A 13,932-nucleotide genomic window follows, 5' to 3' on the forward strand; every position below is an offset into this window, starting at 1 on the left:
GTTATTGGGCTGCAATGTAAAGCAAGGAGCAGAGTGCGATCAGGAACAGCAAAGAGCAAATCACGGACTCGGAGACACAATGGAATATTTATTTTTATTCATAGTTGAGTTGTCCTAGCTATTTCACATTGAGTTTTGGCTGAAAAGCCATTGATATATCTATGCTACCAGGCCCCCTGGACACAATGCCCCTGCGCACAGCGCAAAAGGTTTTTTTTTAATATATGTTTTTGATTTTTTTTCTTAAATATTAATTTTTACAATTCAAGTTCCTGACGTTCAGAGGCCAGTAACTCAATAACACCATTGAACAACCAACATCCCCATAGATGATTGTAGAGATCTCTTGACTGACAGGCGGCACAAGTGCAATATATCTGCAGGAATGGACTAGTGGTGGTGAAAGGGTTGGTGTCTACGTTATTTTACTGCGTACAAAAGAGTTTCCATTGTTGTCAAGCTTTACACAAGGGATGGGTGCTCAATGCTCAGATCCTGGGTGCATAGAGCCTATAACACCCACTGGATGCACAGCACGCTTCTTGTCATTCCCTTGGTGACCTATAGAGGGCAGAAAGCAGTCCTAGAATAGAAATGCAGCTTTGCCAGTCACAGGCACCCGCCATAGTCTGTGTATACAGGACTTATACACCATACAGTCCGCCGTCGTTTCCTTCCCACTATACCCAGCCAACATCCCTTCAAATGTCACAAAAATATAACATCATCTCTGCAGCAAGCAAAATAAATAGAGCAACGTCATAAATGTACAATGTATTATTCTAGAACATAAATAGAACAATAAATGCCCGGTCCCAGTAAGCAGAGTTATTGTCTTACTATATGTAAGCACCATCCATACTGCTCAGTGTTAGCTCAGCTCGTCAATATATTAGCACCAGACAACCGTAATAATGAAGATGAAGGAGAGCCCCGGACGACAAAACGCTGCAAGCAGAGGATTATGGGAAATACCCCTAAATTCGGTTACAGACCTCGGTATACGGTGACCTCCTGCACGTATGAGGAGCAGAATATCACATTGCAAAAAGATGTATACAACATGGCATGTGCTTATCGGAGGTGAGGCCTTCTGTCAGATACAGCAGATCTGGGTTTGTTATTTGGCACACATCACTGTGGCATCACCATGCGGTTTTACATAGGACTGCGCGTAAAGTTAGTGATCACAATACACAGATAAGACCAATAAATGCAAAATTTGTCTCTGCTGTATTTACAGACGCCAGGCATACAGGTAGAAAACAGGCGGGTGCAGTGAAATGGCAATATCTTGATGTCGAGGGCTCATACACACATATGCCAGGTAAAGGAGATGGCGAACAAGACCAGAGATGGAAAACGTAATACTGCAGCGACTGTGAGAGAAGACCAGCGGGGCGATATCTTCTGGCAACTCAGTTTCTCCCATACATACGCTGTGTCATATCACTGCAACGTTTATAGGGCACGCAACAGATGTAGTCGTATCCCAATTCCTCCCCGATCTAGTGTCAGTGAATGGGATCGTTCTCCACAACCTGATCATGTTATTGCACATAGTATCAAATCATGCACCCGTGTCAGCGGGACACCAACAGGATGGGTTTCCTGCCTCCATTCACTGACCGCAAGCAGATCTTTAACATAAGGTAGTGGAAAAAAAAAATCTACTAAAAAGAAACAGAATTATATTTTAGGTAAAACTTAAATACACCTTTAAAAGGCAAATGGAGAAATGTACGGATATAAGACAGGCGAGGAGGCACGAGGGTGGAAAATAAGGATAAATTATAGCTACATGCCGCCATGCTGGGTTGGAAGCCCATGGATATGTCATCGGTACATACAGCGAAGCAGGGGCATATTTCCACATCGCGCCTTTTGGAAAGAAGCAGCAGCCAATGTTCACATCCTCATACAATCAGATATCCAGATTAGCTCCATTCCAGAGCTGGAAACTTTGTGCACGGCATCCAGAATAACAAATCTACCATGTCCAATAACAGAGCATAGACTATAATAAAACTTTGTGAAAAGCTCTCACTATGCAGCCAGAAATAGACACTTTTTTGGCCATTTTTTGGACGAAATTGAACTACAACTCCCTCTAATGAGCATTCTGGAAATTGTAGTTTTGCCCCAGCTGGAGAGTCAATGACAGGAGACCTCTGACAGTTCCCCACATACCCTTATGTCTGTAATGAAATGTTAAGACTTGTTATTTTGTGCATAAAGTGCCAGAATATTAAGGGTTTCGTGTGTCAGGACTCTGCGGCTACAGATGCTACTGGGATTTAGGAATGAAAACCAACCACAACAACCATTACAAAAATCTGCATCCAACTCTGGCTCACCAGTTGTTACACAGCTACAACTCTCATCATGCCCCGACAGGTGCATGTGGCCACTGCATGCTTAGAGTTCTGATATTGCAAAATCTTCGTGCAAGAGATTGGGGAACATTAATCGACATCACCGATAGGTTAAAGGGGTTGTCCAGATATTACAGATTCGCTGTGTCTGGTATTTACAACTCAGCTCCATTAAGGTGATCGGAGCTGAGCTGTAACACCATGTGTGACCTGCAGAGAGATGAGGCGCTATTTTTTTTGGAAGAAACTTTACTTATCCTGAACACCTCCTGTAATTATCCAATTGCCATAGTAATTGGATAATGAATGGATATACCCTGTTCACCGTTCTGTAGAGCACGGTAGCTCTGCGGGAATAAGATGGTGGCGTTATCACAGGACACGGCATGCACTAATGCTTCATACATTCCCTATGGGCTTTAGCCATTCTACATCGACTACAGAATCTCAATAGAAATGGCTCCAGCTCCTATCTGACGCTATGTGTTGGCATGCAGCATCCTATTGTGCACAACACATCTTATCGCTGGACGTGTCAGCACCGTGCTTTTCACCCCCTAAATAAACTAAACATGTAGGAAAAAAAATCTGGGGATACAGCCAAGGACAGGAAGCCTGAAGATTGCATTAGCACAAAGGCAAACCAAAAATAGCAGCATGAATATAAAAGATAGACTAACGTAGGGTTACATTCATACTCCCCATTATCATCAGCACTATTAGCACAGCTGCGGTGCTGGATAATATCCCAGCACGGGAGGAAAATATTAATTAGGATGTGGAGGAGAAATGCAGTCGTCAGATTGCGGTGTCCCCACGTAACATGTCATTCCCCAGAGAAAAGAGCGAAACGTCTGTACAATCATCAGCAAACCTAAGGTGACATAAAAGCTAATATCCATGCAAAGGGCACTAGACACATCATAAAAGATGGAAATATTCTGTGTACTGTTCCTACCCTAACTAAGCAGAAATAGATTAGCTTTGTGCACAGCCATCAGAGAAGTGGCTTAGAAATCCCCCAGGGATCCACCATAATATGAAAGGGATAAAAATTAATAGCCTCAATACAAAATACAAGATGCGGGGGAAGGGGAATGGATGGAGGTCAAATCACAATCATATACAAAACCATAATAATAAATAACGATAAATACAGTAGTTCGGTATATCTGCAGTAGTTATCGTCTATGACCCTGTATAAGTCTCACTCCTTCGGTCTGTTCTTTCATAAGGAGCAGCCAGGCGAGGGGGCGAGCAGCAGACCTTTAAGCAATCTTTGGATTCTCAGAACCGCTCTATGGACTTGGAAGAACGAGAATGATTTTGTGACACAAGGACGACTTTCCCTACAGCTGGGTTCAGCAGCAGCGCTCATGTCAGTACCCCTGTCTGCTCCTACTTAAAGGATATGTGCACTTTTCAACCAATGTCTTGCAAATGGTCTTGATTAAAAATATCATATACAGCTCTGGTGCTAACACATGTGTCTCCATGGTGACCAAATACAAATATGTCCTTGAGCAAGTGATGTGTCACATCACTTCCGTTATTCTCTCTTCGTATCAATCTACAGACTATAAAGAGGAAGAGAAGAGCAGGAACACACCGTAACCATGAAGACTCACAGGTCTGCATAGGAGCTGCACAGAAGGAGAAGGAAGAAGATTTTTTGATCCTGACTATTTGCAAAGTATTTTACAATTTTATTTTAATGTACCAAAAAAAAAAATAAAAAAGATGGTTACAGAAGCAATAAACCTTGCCTAATAAAATCTTGTAATGGTTTGGCATTAATAAATAGAACACAGAAACTTGCCCGGGTTACAGACAACAGGACGCAGATTAACCGTGGAAAGGGGAAGGGTGGTTGTCAGAGAGGCAAACACCCCGGATCCCAATATACAGGCAGCCAGCTACCGGACAGAGCCTCTTCAGCTCCACTTAGCAGATATATGGCAGTGTCAACCAAAGCCTGCTGGTCAACAGAAAGCCCTTCCTAAAGGTGCAGGAGACAAAACCAGATCCCTCCTGCCCCATCGTCTTGTCTACATCATCATCTTTAGATATTCAATAGTTTCTAGCAGCATTCCCTTATATAATCTGATTTGTTTTTTCATCTAATCGGACACATTCATATTTTGCCGAACAGTCATTCATATAATAAAGTGGAGCGGGGCGACGGTATTAATCATCACCGGCAAACGCTAAATACAATGCGGGACGTGTGGACGACACTCAAGAGATGTGTCCCCCTAATTAATTGGCAATTTACAATTATCTGAATTTTTTACTAATTGACCAAATGTTTTTGTATTGCATTGATGGAAATCATATTCTGTCCAGATATTCTAGAGGATGCCATCTTACGGTTGGGCACCCTTGGTAGATAAAAGTCTTAGCAGGTCTTTTGGACACTGGCCATCAGTGCGAGCTAGAACTTGTAGCTCACCAGATGCTTGCGTCTTTTATATTCTGCATGGACACTAATATTTTACCCTCATTGTATTTAGGAAGAACCGACACTGATTAAACTCAGGAAAACAAAATAAAATAAATAAGGTACAAGTCGTAACCACCAAACATTGGTGTGACAAGGTTCCTCGGAGCCTTAAAACCCTGCAGCTGCAATGTGGAGAAGAGCTGTAGGCACCCCTGCTTATTCCAAAGAAGGAATTCATATACTATTGAAATGTAAGACAAATAAATCCCTAATATTCAAGCTTTAAATTACTGAAAAAAACCCTCAAAAATATTATAAAAACTTGCTTCTTCCATGTATTGCTCCATACAGGAGACAGGACACTTCTCAGATTGCGCACTGTCGAGGTTGACTGGACAAGTGCTCTGTGGCAGTGGAGTCTTCACGGATTCGTCCTTAAAAGTTTGTGATGAAACAAGACATCCGTTTGGAGCGATTGTGCCTTTGGCTCCTCTTCTACTCCTAGATCTGGGGGTGGGTGCCTCTGTTTGTCTCCTCAGCACCTAACCACTTGGGCACCAGCAAAGACCTCTGCCGTGCCGAACAGCATCAGGCTGACATCGGCAAAGTTTGCAGGTGTCGGAGGTAGAGCAGTGGCACAGAATTGTACACTGGGTGGAGAAAGGTCCTCGGATGGAGGAAGTGCTGCGCCAATCATTCTTCACAATGCTGGGAAAATAAAAGTCAGAGAACACCATTCCCAGCATCTCCGAGCCGATAGTCTCCAGCAGCTGGAGAAGACATCGCCTCTGTGCAGCTGCTCGCTTGTAAAATTCATTCTAGAATATAAATTTGTATTCATAGTATACATATATATATATCTACATATAAATCTTCTCTATACACATATTGCACACTATTCTCCTTTTGTCCATTCTCACGACCTTCATTGATACGATTTGTCCTCAGACTCGGAGCCAATGTCTCGAGAGACAATTCCATTCTGAAGGTTTATCAAGGAGTCTTTCATCTGGAGAAGGAAATACATTCATATATTAGAGACCCAGAGTGCAAAGTGTTCACACAGCAAAGTGGCACAAGGGACAAGTGTACTATCAAAGGCACGAAACCTCAGGGAACCTGTCAGCTGATCTGAAATTCAGCACCAACATTTATCATTTACCCACGTTATATATCTGGAAGCTGGGACAACAGCAATCATGATATTGAGGGGGGTCTCGTTTAAGACAAGTCAGTGCATGAGTGACCACAACTCCATTCTTTGTCTATTACTATGGTGGTCACAGACGTGAACTACCACTTTATTTACATGGGACTTTAAAACTCTTTAGGATCAATGGGGGTCTGACTGCAAGGTGACAGACGTAATTTAGGAAATAACCTTTATAATAAAAAAGTAAGAGAATTCTGGAATTTATCATATAGCTATAATGATATATTAGTTTAGAGAATGTCACTGTGTGCTGACATAGCTCTGTAACTCCTATATTCCCCATCTTAAAGGCAGAATGCCTCAGACACAGCTAAGTTATAACAGGATCTGCTGCTGTGTAAATGCACCTGGAGGTTTTCTGCACCTTTCAGGATGTTCTAGTATTCAGTCAGCCTGGCTGATTATAGAGAAAAGCAGCCTATAGTTGAGATACACTGTAAGTTATGTACAAGCACTCATCACAGGTGTTCAGGGCGATACTAGTACTTATTTTGGAAGGACGTATTCATTTACCTGGTCCAGCAGCATCACAGATGACTTGATGATCTGCCTCCACTTCTGCAGCTCAGAGTCATGGTGTTTCTGCTGAGTCTCTAATAGCTGGGTCCATTCAGCTTGCGACTGTGGGATTGCGCTGCATATAAGAAATTAGGGTTATAGCCAGGAAATACTGTGAGATTCTGCTGTTGTCACCGTTGTCTCTACTGTACACACCTTTCTTGTATTCGGAGGCCCTGCCACGTGGTAAGTGCTTGCGTGCTGTACTCCAACATCCACAGCTTGTAAAACAGCATCATGTTCAGCATAACCAACAGCACCAGCCTGCAGAACAATCCCAGAAACATCAGTGAGTTTTTTACAAACCTTAAAAAATTGTTCTACTGAGAATTTTCGAGCGCCCTGTACATCGGCTTCAAATATACATTATATTTTCCCTGTCTACAGCAAGGCTCCATAGCACAATGTGCTTAACCCTTGGATATTAAGCCCACACTTTCAATAAGTCTATAGGTAGAAAAAAAAAATCAGGTTGCAGATTTTGCCACAAATCCACAGAGTTACATGCAGACTCTGTTCTTGATTTTGCAACCTGCAGTGCTGATTTTCTTCTCTTCGCCATGCTGATGGGGTTTTCATCTCCTCACTGTATAGCGGTCAGTGATGGTGCCGTATGGCTGGCCATACACACTGGACAGGTTAATGGGGTTGTCCACTACTCAGATAACCTTTTCTTAATACTATATTCCCCAGTGTAAAATAAAAATAACAGATACTCCCCTCCTGCATCAGTGCCGTTTCAGCGATGTCAGCACCGATTCTCCCAAGGTTCACGTGACATTATTATTATGCCATGTGAGCATTGCAGCCAATCAGTGGTTACTATTGGGCTGCAGTTCTCACACTTATAAGCTTTGTCCAATTGAAGCGTGAGTGAAGCAGTCCATCGGCGACTGCTAATTGCCAAACTACGTGAGCACTACAGCCAATATCACGCGATCCTAAGGAGAGCCGGTCCTGACATCGCTGAGGAGGTGCGGGAAATTTTATCTTACATTGGGTAATAAAATATTTAAGAAAGGTTATAAGCGAAGAAATATCCAAAAACATTATCAAAATAAATCTAGGGGTTAAAGATATAAAATAGCTATCCCCATCATAAACAAATTAGAAGTTGGGTGAATAACTAATCAATGCAGCCAAAAAAAGGATACAGAGTATCCAAAAATCACCACTCAAGGAAATATAAGAGTGTCACTTCACTTGAGAAAGCGGTTCAGCGAAACGCGCGTTGAGGCGTTCCTGACTCTGTGGTGGTTGACCAGCTGCACTATGGGTAAATCTTATTCCATACCTGTCTCCATGTGGATTAACTAATATTTTTTTCTGATACAGGATTTTCATATACTTATACTACTGGTACCCGCCGCCTGACCCTACTCCACTTATGCCACTTCCTTACACTTGAATTAATTCCGCTTTGATTCTTCCAACATGTTTTAGGTTTATTTTTTTATTCATGTCTTTTTTAATATTTTATGGTAAAATTTATTTTCTATTTTAATATTATATATTTCCTTGAGTGGTGATTTTTGGATACTCTGTATCCTTCTTTTTTTGGCTGCAATATTTAGGAAAGGTTGTCTGGGTAACGGACAACCCCCTTAATGTCAAAAGCTCCACCAAAAAGTATAGGGCAGGTTGGATTCTTATCCCTCTCCATCCAACATTGGTCAGAAAGATCACATTTTTTTCAGTGTTAACCAGAATACACTTTCTTGATGTTTTTCTCTATACAGACCATTTTAGATGAAGACATATGTGCAACCCTACATTTTTACAGGGGCATCAGTGCCTAAATCTTAAAAGCACCTGTGCCATCCAAATCATTGGTAAATCTTTCTGCAATTCTAAATGAAGATTTGCTTTTTTTTCTGCAGGAGATAAATGGTGACATGAATATGTGGAGCCAGGTATCTTCTTACCGAACTAACAGATATATTTATTTAGGCCAAGATACAAATATATAAAAGTAAGTCATGTGACAGTAACACAGCCAATCAGCATCCTTCAAGGTGCACATGGCAAATTACAGGTGTCCATTGACGGGTCACACGACAAACCCTCGAATATCAAGATTCATACAGGTCCAGATGAATCTTTGTATCTGGGATTGTTAATAATGGCCGTACACACACACACATAATATAATATATACGTACACGCAGCTGATCACCAGCAGCAGTTTGGAGATGCTCTGCAGCTGACTATGCTTTTCTTCAGGAACATGTCGAGTCTGAGTGGAACCTAATAAAAAATGCAAAGTTTCACAAGACTGGAAAGCTCACACAAATGTACCATGGTAAAGTTTACTATATCACTTTTCTGATTTGTGACCACATTATATGTCTGTAACTGTGCAGAGCATGCATCGACCTGTTGCACTTAGTTCTGCACAGGAGCTGCAGACAATTCCCTTATTTTAGATGCAGCGTATCAAAGAAAAAAAGTGTTCGCAAAGTTGCTCCGATGCCTTAGATACTGATGCAAATACTGTTTCTCATGTGCGTCTATGATAATTTCAGTTGCAGCTACACTTATACATTTCCATGGACTCCTCTATTCATTTGCTATTTCTCAGATGACTTTTCATATTGTTATGGGGCACAAGGAGAACACATCACTAAAAACAATGACGGCACTTATCAACCAGGCTGCTCGAAGGCCTGACACAGGTCAGAATAAAAATAAGATGTAATGGACTGAACAGAAGAGAACGCTTCCCTTGCTTGGCCCTGACCAGATCTCATGCAAACGCTCCCATGTTCTCATACACTGTCTGTACACACAGAAAGTTTGATTCACCGAAACATAAATGATGCAGTACAGGACTGTTAAAAAGAAAGTCTGATAATCTGACAAATTCAAGATTGTTGGATTACTAAAAATTTATGGCTAGATGGATCTGTGAGTAGTTATTCTTGGCTGATACCCCTGACAATGTCTAGAGGTAATGGTGAATCTGAAGGAAGCTTTATCATCACATATAGATCGCTACAATATTCCAGCTCACTATTTTAGTTTCTGTTACTTTGCATTATACTTTGTGCTTTCATTCATTACCGCTGTCAGGAACTTTACTTGCTGCTACGATTACCTTTTACACTCAGGGGCCAGAGAACTTTCTCATCTGTCTTGTACCGAACTCTGCACTTGTGTCATCTGGACATGATCAGGACGGGTATTTAGCCCCTGAGTGTAAAAGGGAGTCATGGCGGAAAGCAGAGATCCTGACAGTGGTGATGAAGGTCATTAAAGGGGTTTCCACAATTGATACTTATCACCGATCCACCATGATTAACGATAAATGTCTGATCATGGGTGGCTCCACTGCTCGGACCCCAGTCCCCAATCAGTAGAACAAGGATCTCAAGGTAATATCTCCGCCATGCCGCTCTCTAAATACTGAGGATGATCTTGAATGGAATGGCGATCCAGAATTCGCCCTGCAGTTTTATTCAATACCTACGAGGGTTAATTATAGATGATCCTACCCAAAGCGTCGCATGATGCGGTTTAATCACCGTGCCTATTTTATTTGGGTAGTGCGTAGCTTATATAGAATGTACTACATAAGCAACAAATCAAGTTAGCGCGGCAGTTCACTAGCGAGCTGAACATTTATTTGTCACTTGCTATTTTTGTAGATAATTTCCTTTCCCAGGTCACAGAATTGACCTGAATATTCCATAGAATTGTTTTTTTGTTTTTTTTTGCACATAAATCATCTTTAAATCCATAACTCAAAGCAAAGTAGACAGGGAACGTAACGTCTTCTGACCTGCTACATGTCGGACGCAATGTTGTCGCTCCTCATCTGTCGGGGTGGTAACTGGGCTGAGCACTTCCTGCAAATGAGGGATTCGCAAGTGAGCATGAGGACGCTTCCTGCGGCGAGTAGAGGTGATCTTGGTGCTCTTCTCTTTGGGGGACTGTCGATGTAGGTCAGACAGGTAAGCCGTCTCTGCTTTGGTCAGTTCATTCTCTGCAAAAAATAAAAATAAAAAGGAATCCAATAATCAGTATTCAGCAAATATATTCTGCAATCAGAAACCCATGTTCATACCATACCAGGGCTTCATAAAAACCCACTCAGTATCATATTTGTAGGTACAGTGCATCATCACAGTAATCTGGTATCCTTGAAAGCAGACTGTACGTCCTAACCCACCATCACATTCCTCTTGTGACAGTTCTGGATATTCCAGTTAATCAAAAGGACATTATTAGTGGAAAAGGGTCAATTCAACAGTGACTGCAATTTGGCAGAGCTGTGTGAGGACTTGTATTGGCTTCAATGCTACATTTGCTGTTTTATGTCAGAATCTGACAGCCCCAACTGCACAGAGGCCACATAAAGGGACTGGAGGTCCATTCTGCAAGGCTGCACCCAAGGCTCTGTATGTCCAAGGTGCACTGTGTTAGGCTAGTTTCACACTAGCGTTTTTGAGCGCAGCGACGGCCTGCGCACGGCCGCCGCTAAGCCCCGCCCCTGCCGCACCTCCGCCAGTAGCTCCGCCTACCGGCGCATGACGCTGCATGCGCCCTGCATCCCCTATCTTTATCACTGGGGGCGCAGGCCGTGCACAGTATGCGTTTGGCGGCGCATGCGCCTTTTTCACGGTGCGCCAGCGCAACCAAACTGCAGCAGGTTGCGTTTGGCGCAGGTCGGCGCACCGTCAAAAGGACGCATGCGCCGGCAAACGCATACTGCGCACGGCCTGCGCCCCCAGTGATAAAGATAGGGGACGCAGGGCGCATGCAGCGTCATGCGCCGGTAGGCGGAGCTACCGGCGGAGGCGCGGCAGGGGGCGGGGCTTAGCGGCGGCTGTGCGCAGGCCGTCGCTGCGCTCAAAAACGCTAGTGTGAAACTAGCCTAATAAATGCTATATTCAAGTAATATGGTCAGGTAATAAGCAGGTTGTTAAAGTCCTTTCTAAGGAATCCATTACAGAAGTACAGGGCAAAACGGACGATATTGACAATAAGTGTAGTGTAAAAAGCTGAGGGGATCAGACAAGGAAAAAGAAAAGGGAGCTTAAGGGTGTGTGCACACGCTGCGGATTCTGCTGCGGATCTGCAGCGGTTTTGGTCCTGTGGATCCATAGCAGTTTCTGCTGCGGTATACAGTACCATTATAATCAATGGAAAATGAAAACCGCAGTGCAGACAGTGCAGATTTTTCCACTCGGATTTGCTGCGGTTTCAAAACCGAGCAAAAATCAGAGAACTTGCCCCAGTTATGTTGAGGTGCTCTGATATATGACCCTGCATCTACAGGACACGATCCTTTCAACCTCTTAAGACTGGTTTCACATTTGCGGACGGAGGGCTTCGGACTTCCTCCGTGAAGCCCCGCCCCAATGCGCCTCCTCCGGTAAGCTCCGCCTATTTCTGCAAGTGGCTTCATGCGGCCTGTGTACCCAATCTTTAACACTGGGTACGCAGGCCGTGCCGCAGTATGCGCATGCAGCTGCATGTGACGTTTTGACGGTGCAGCGACCCGTGTAGAACACATCATGGTGGAATTTTAGGCGGGCGCCGCATATGTGAAACCAGCCCAACAACAAAACAATGAATGTTTCCACTGATAGGAAGCAGATATCTTGTATACTGATTCTGTCTTTAAACATTTATTTGCTCTTCAAGTGCTAATGTAGATTATTAGGTGAGAAAGCATAAACCCGCTGATCAGATAAAGCTACATCTGATACACAGAGCATATCGAAGCTATGTAAACATGAGGCAGAGGTGGTGAATTGCTGAGAAAAGCAAAGATTGTGTCAATTTGGAGATTAAACTAACCTAAATGGTGAAAATATTCATCGAGACCGCTCCAGAAGTTTTTCTCAATAAAAGTCTTGACAAGCCCCCACGGCTGTTTTCGGTAACGGAGCTCTGTAGAGATCCTACAATTCAAAAGAGAAACTTGTGGCCAATGGAATGATTTCATATTAAAAGGAACCTGTCACCAGGTTTGGCCGATACAAGCTACGGCCACCGCCTTACAGAGCTTATCTACAGTATTCTATAATGCTGTAGATAAGCCCCCAATCCGACCTGCAAAAGAAGAAAAATAAGTTTTATTATACTCACCTGCAGGGCGGTCCAGGCCGATGGGTGTCGCAGGTCCCGGTCCGGCGCCTCCTATCTTCTTGCGATGCCGCCCTCCTGCTTGCTTCATGGCTCCCTGGCATCGCGCTCCTGCACAGGCCTACTTATCTGCCCTGTTGAGGGCAGAGTAAAGTACTGCAATGCACAGGAGCAGGGAAAGGTCAGAGACCCAGCGCCTGCGCACTGCAGGAATTTGCTCTGACCTCAACAGGGCAGATAAGTATGCTAGTGCAGGAGCGCGATGTCGGGGAGCCTGTGAAGCAAACAGGAGGGCGGCATCGCAAGAAGATGGGTGCTCCTTGATTATGGGCGTGATCTCTTTCTTGTTCTTGGATTCCATGTTCTTTCCATGCCCTTAGTGAGCCCTCCTGTCTTTTTGGAATATATTAAGTGGTGCCCTCCATCCCTTTTGTTTATTACAAACAGGAGGGCGGCATCGCAAGAAGATGGGAGTCGCCGGACCAAGAACTGCGACACCCATCGGACCGGACCGCATCGGGGTGAGTATAATAAACTTATTTTTCTTCTCTTACAGGTCATATCGAGAGCTTATCTACAGCATTATAGAATGCTTTATATAAGCCCTGAAAGGCGGTGGCCATAACTCATATCGGACAAACCTGGTGACAGGTTCGCTTTAAAGATTTACCCTGTAACATGGCCGATAGACAAGTACCTTAACCGGCTCTTGTTCCGGGCCACTCGGGTCAATGTGTATCGGTTGATGGTGTAGAAGTAATCATGATAAGGGATATCGTGTGTTAGTACTTCTGCATCAATCACGTAACATTCGCTTTCCTGACTGGCTTTGTATAATGTCTGAAAAAAATGTTGTTACGATTACTTTAAGAACAGAGACCAACATAGCTAGACAAATAACACACTCGCCCCCTAAACCGGATATTATACCAAAGTGTCTAATTCACTCTCCAAATGCTCTGAGTTTGTTGTGAGAAAAGTGTAAAATCAGGGTCCATGCATCCAATCAATGCAAGTGGTCGGGATGAATCCATACCTGCGTTTCTGTTACCGTTGCCGATTTTGGAGCCAGAGGATTTGTCAGGGCGATGGTGTATAAGATAACCCGCGTCTGGTTTCCATTTTCTTCCTTCTTCCAAGGATGAAATATAATTTCTGTGAATAAATTATAGTCAAAATTATCAGACTCCTCTTGCCCTACAAACATTTGTATATTAGGATTCTTGGTTAATTTAAGATTTGGGAATACC

At 43.3% G+C, this 13,932-nt stretch overlaps 1 protein-coding gene across 4 annotated transcripts in view; it reads right to left on the minus strand.

The window, feature by feature from the left end:
• Positions 1 to 80: 80 nt before the first annotated feature.
• Positions 81 to 13,932, minus strand: part of GRAMD1B (GRAM domain containing 1B) — a 169,292-nt gene continuing 155,440 nt past the window's right edge. For all 4 annotated transcript variants that reach the window (XM_073584983.1, XM_073584985.1, XM_073584982.1 and 1 more), the window contains 8 exons: positions 13,719 to 13,837; positions 13,380 to 13,522; positions 12,395 to 12,498; positions 10,371 to 10,574; positions 8,752 to 8,836; positions 6,746 to 6,853; positions 6,545 to 6,665; positions 81 to 5,827 (listed from right to left, as the gene is read on the minus strand). In XM_073584983.1, coding sequence (XP_073441084.1) covers positions 5,744 to 5,827; positions 6,545 to 6,665; positions 6,746 to 6,853; positions 8,752 to 8,836; positions 10,371 to 10,574; positions 12,395 to 12,498; positions 13,380 to 13,522; positions 13,719 to 13,837 — 968 coding nt within the window. In that variant the 3' untranslated portion in view covers positions 81 to 5,743. The remainder of the gene's footprint in view (positions 5,828 to 6,544; positions 6,666 to 6,745; positions 6,854 to 8,751; positions 8,837 to 10,370; positions 10,575 to 12,394; positions 12,499 to 13,379; positions 13,523 to 13,718; positions 13,838 to 13,932) is intronic.

This window comes from Dendrobates tinctorius, unplaced genomic scaffold, assembly GCF_039654945.1.
Source record: "Dendrobates tinctorius isolate UK_male_01 unplaced genomic scaffold, ASM3965494v1 ptg000086l, whole genome shotgun sequence".
Lineage (NCBI taxonomy): Eukaryota > Metazoa > Chordata > Amphibia > Anura > Dendrobatidae > Dendrobates > Dendrobates tinctorius.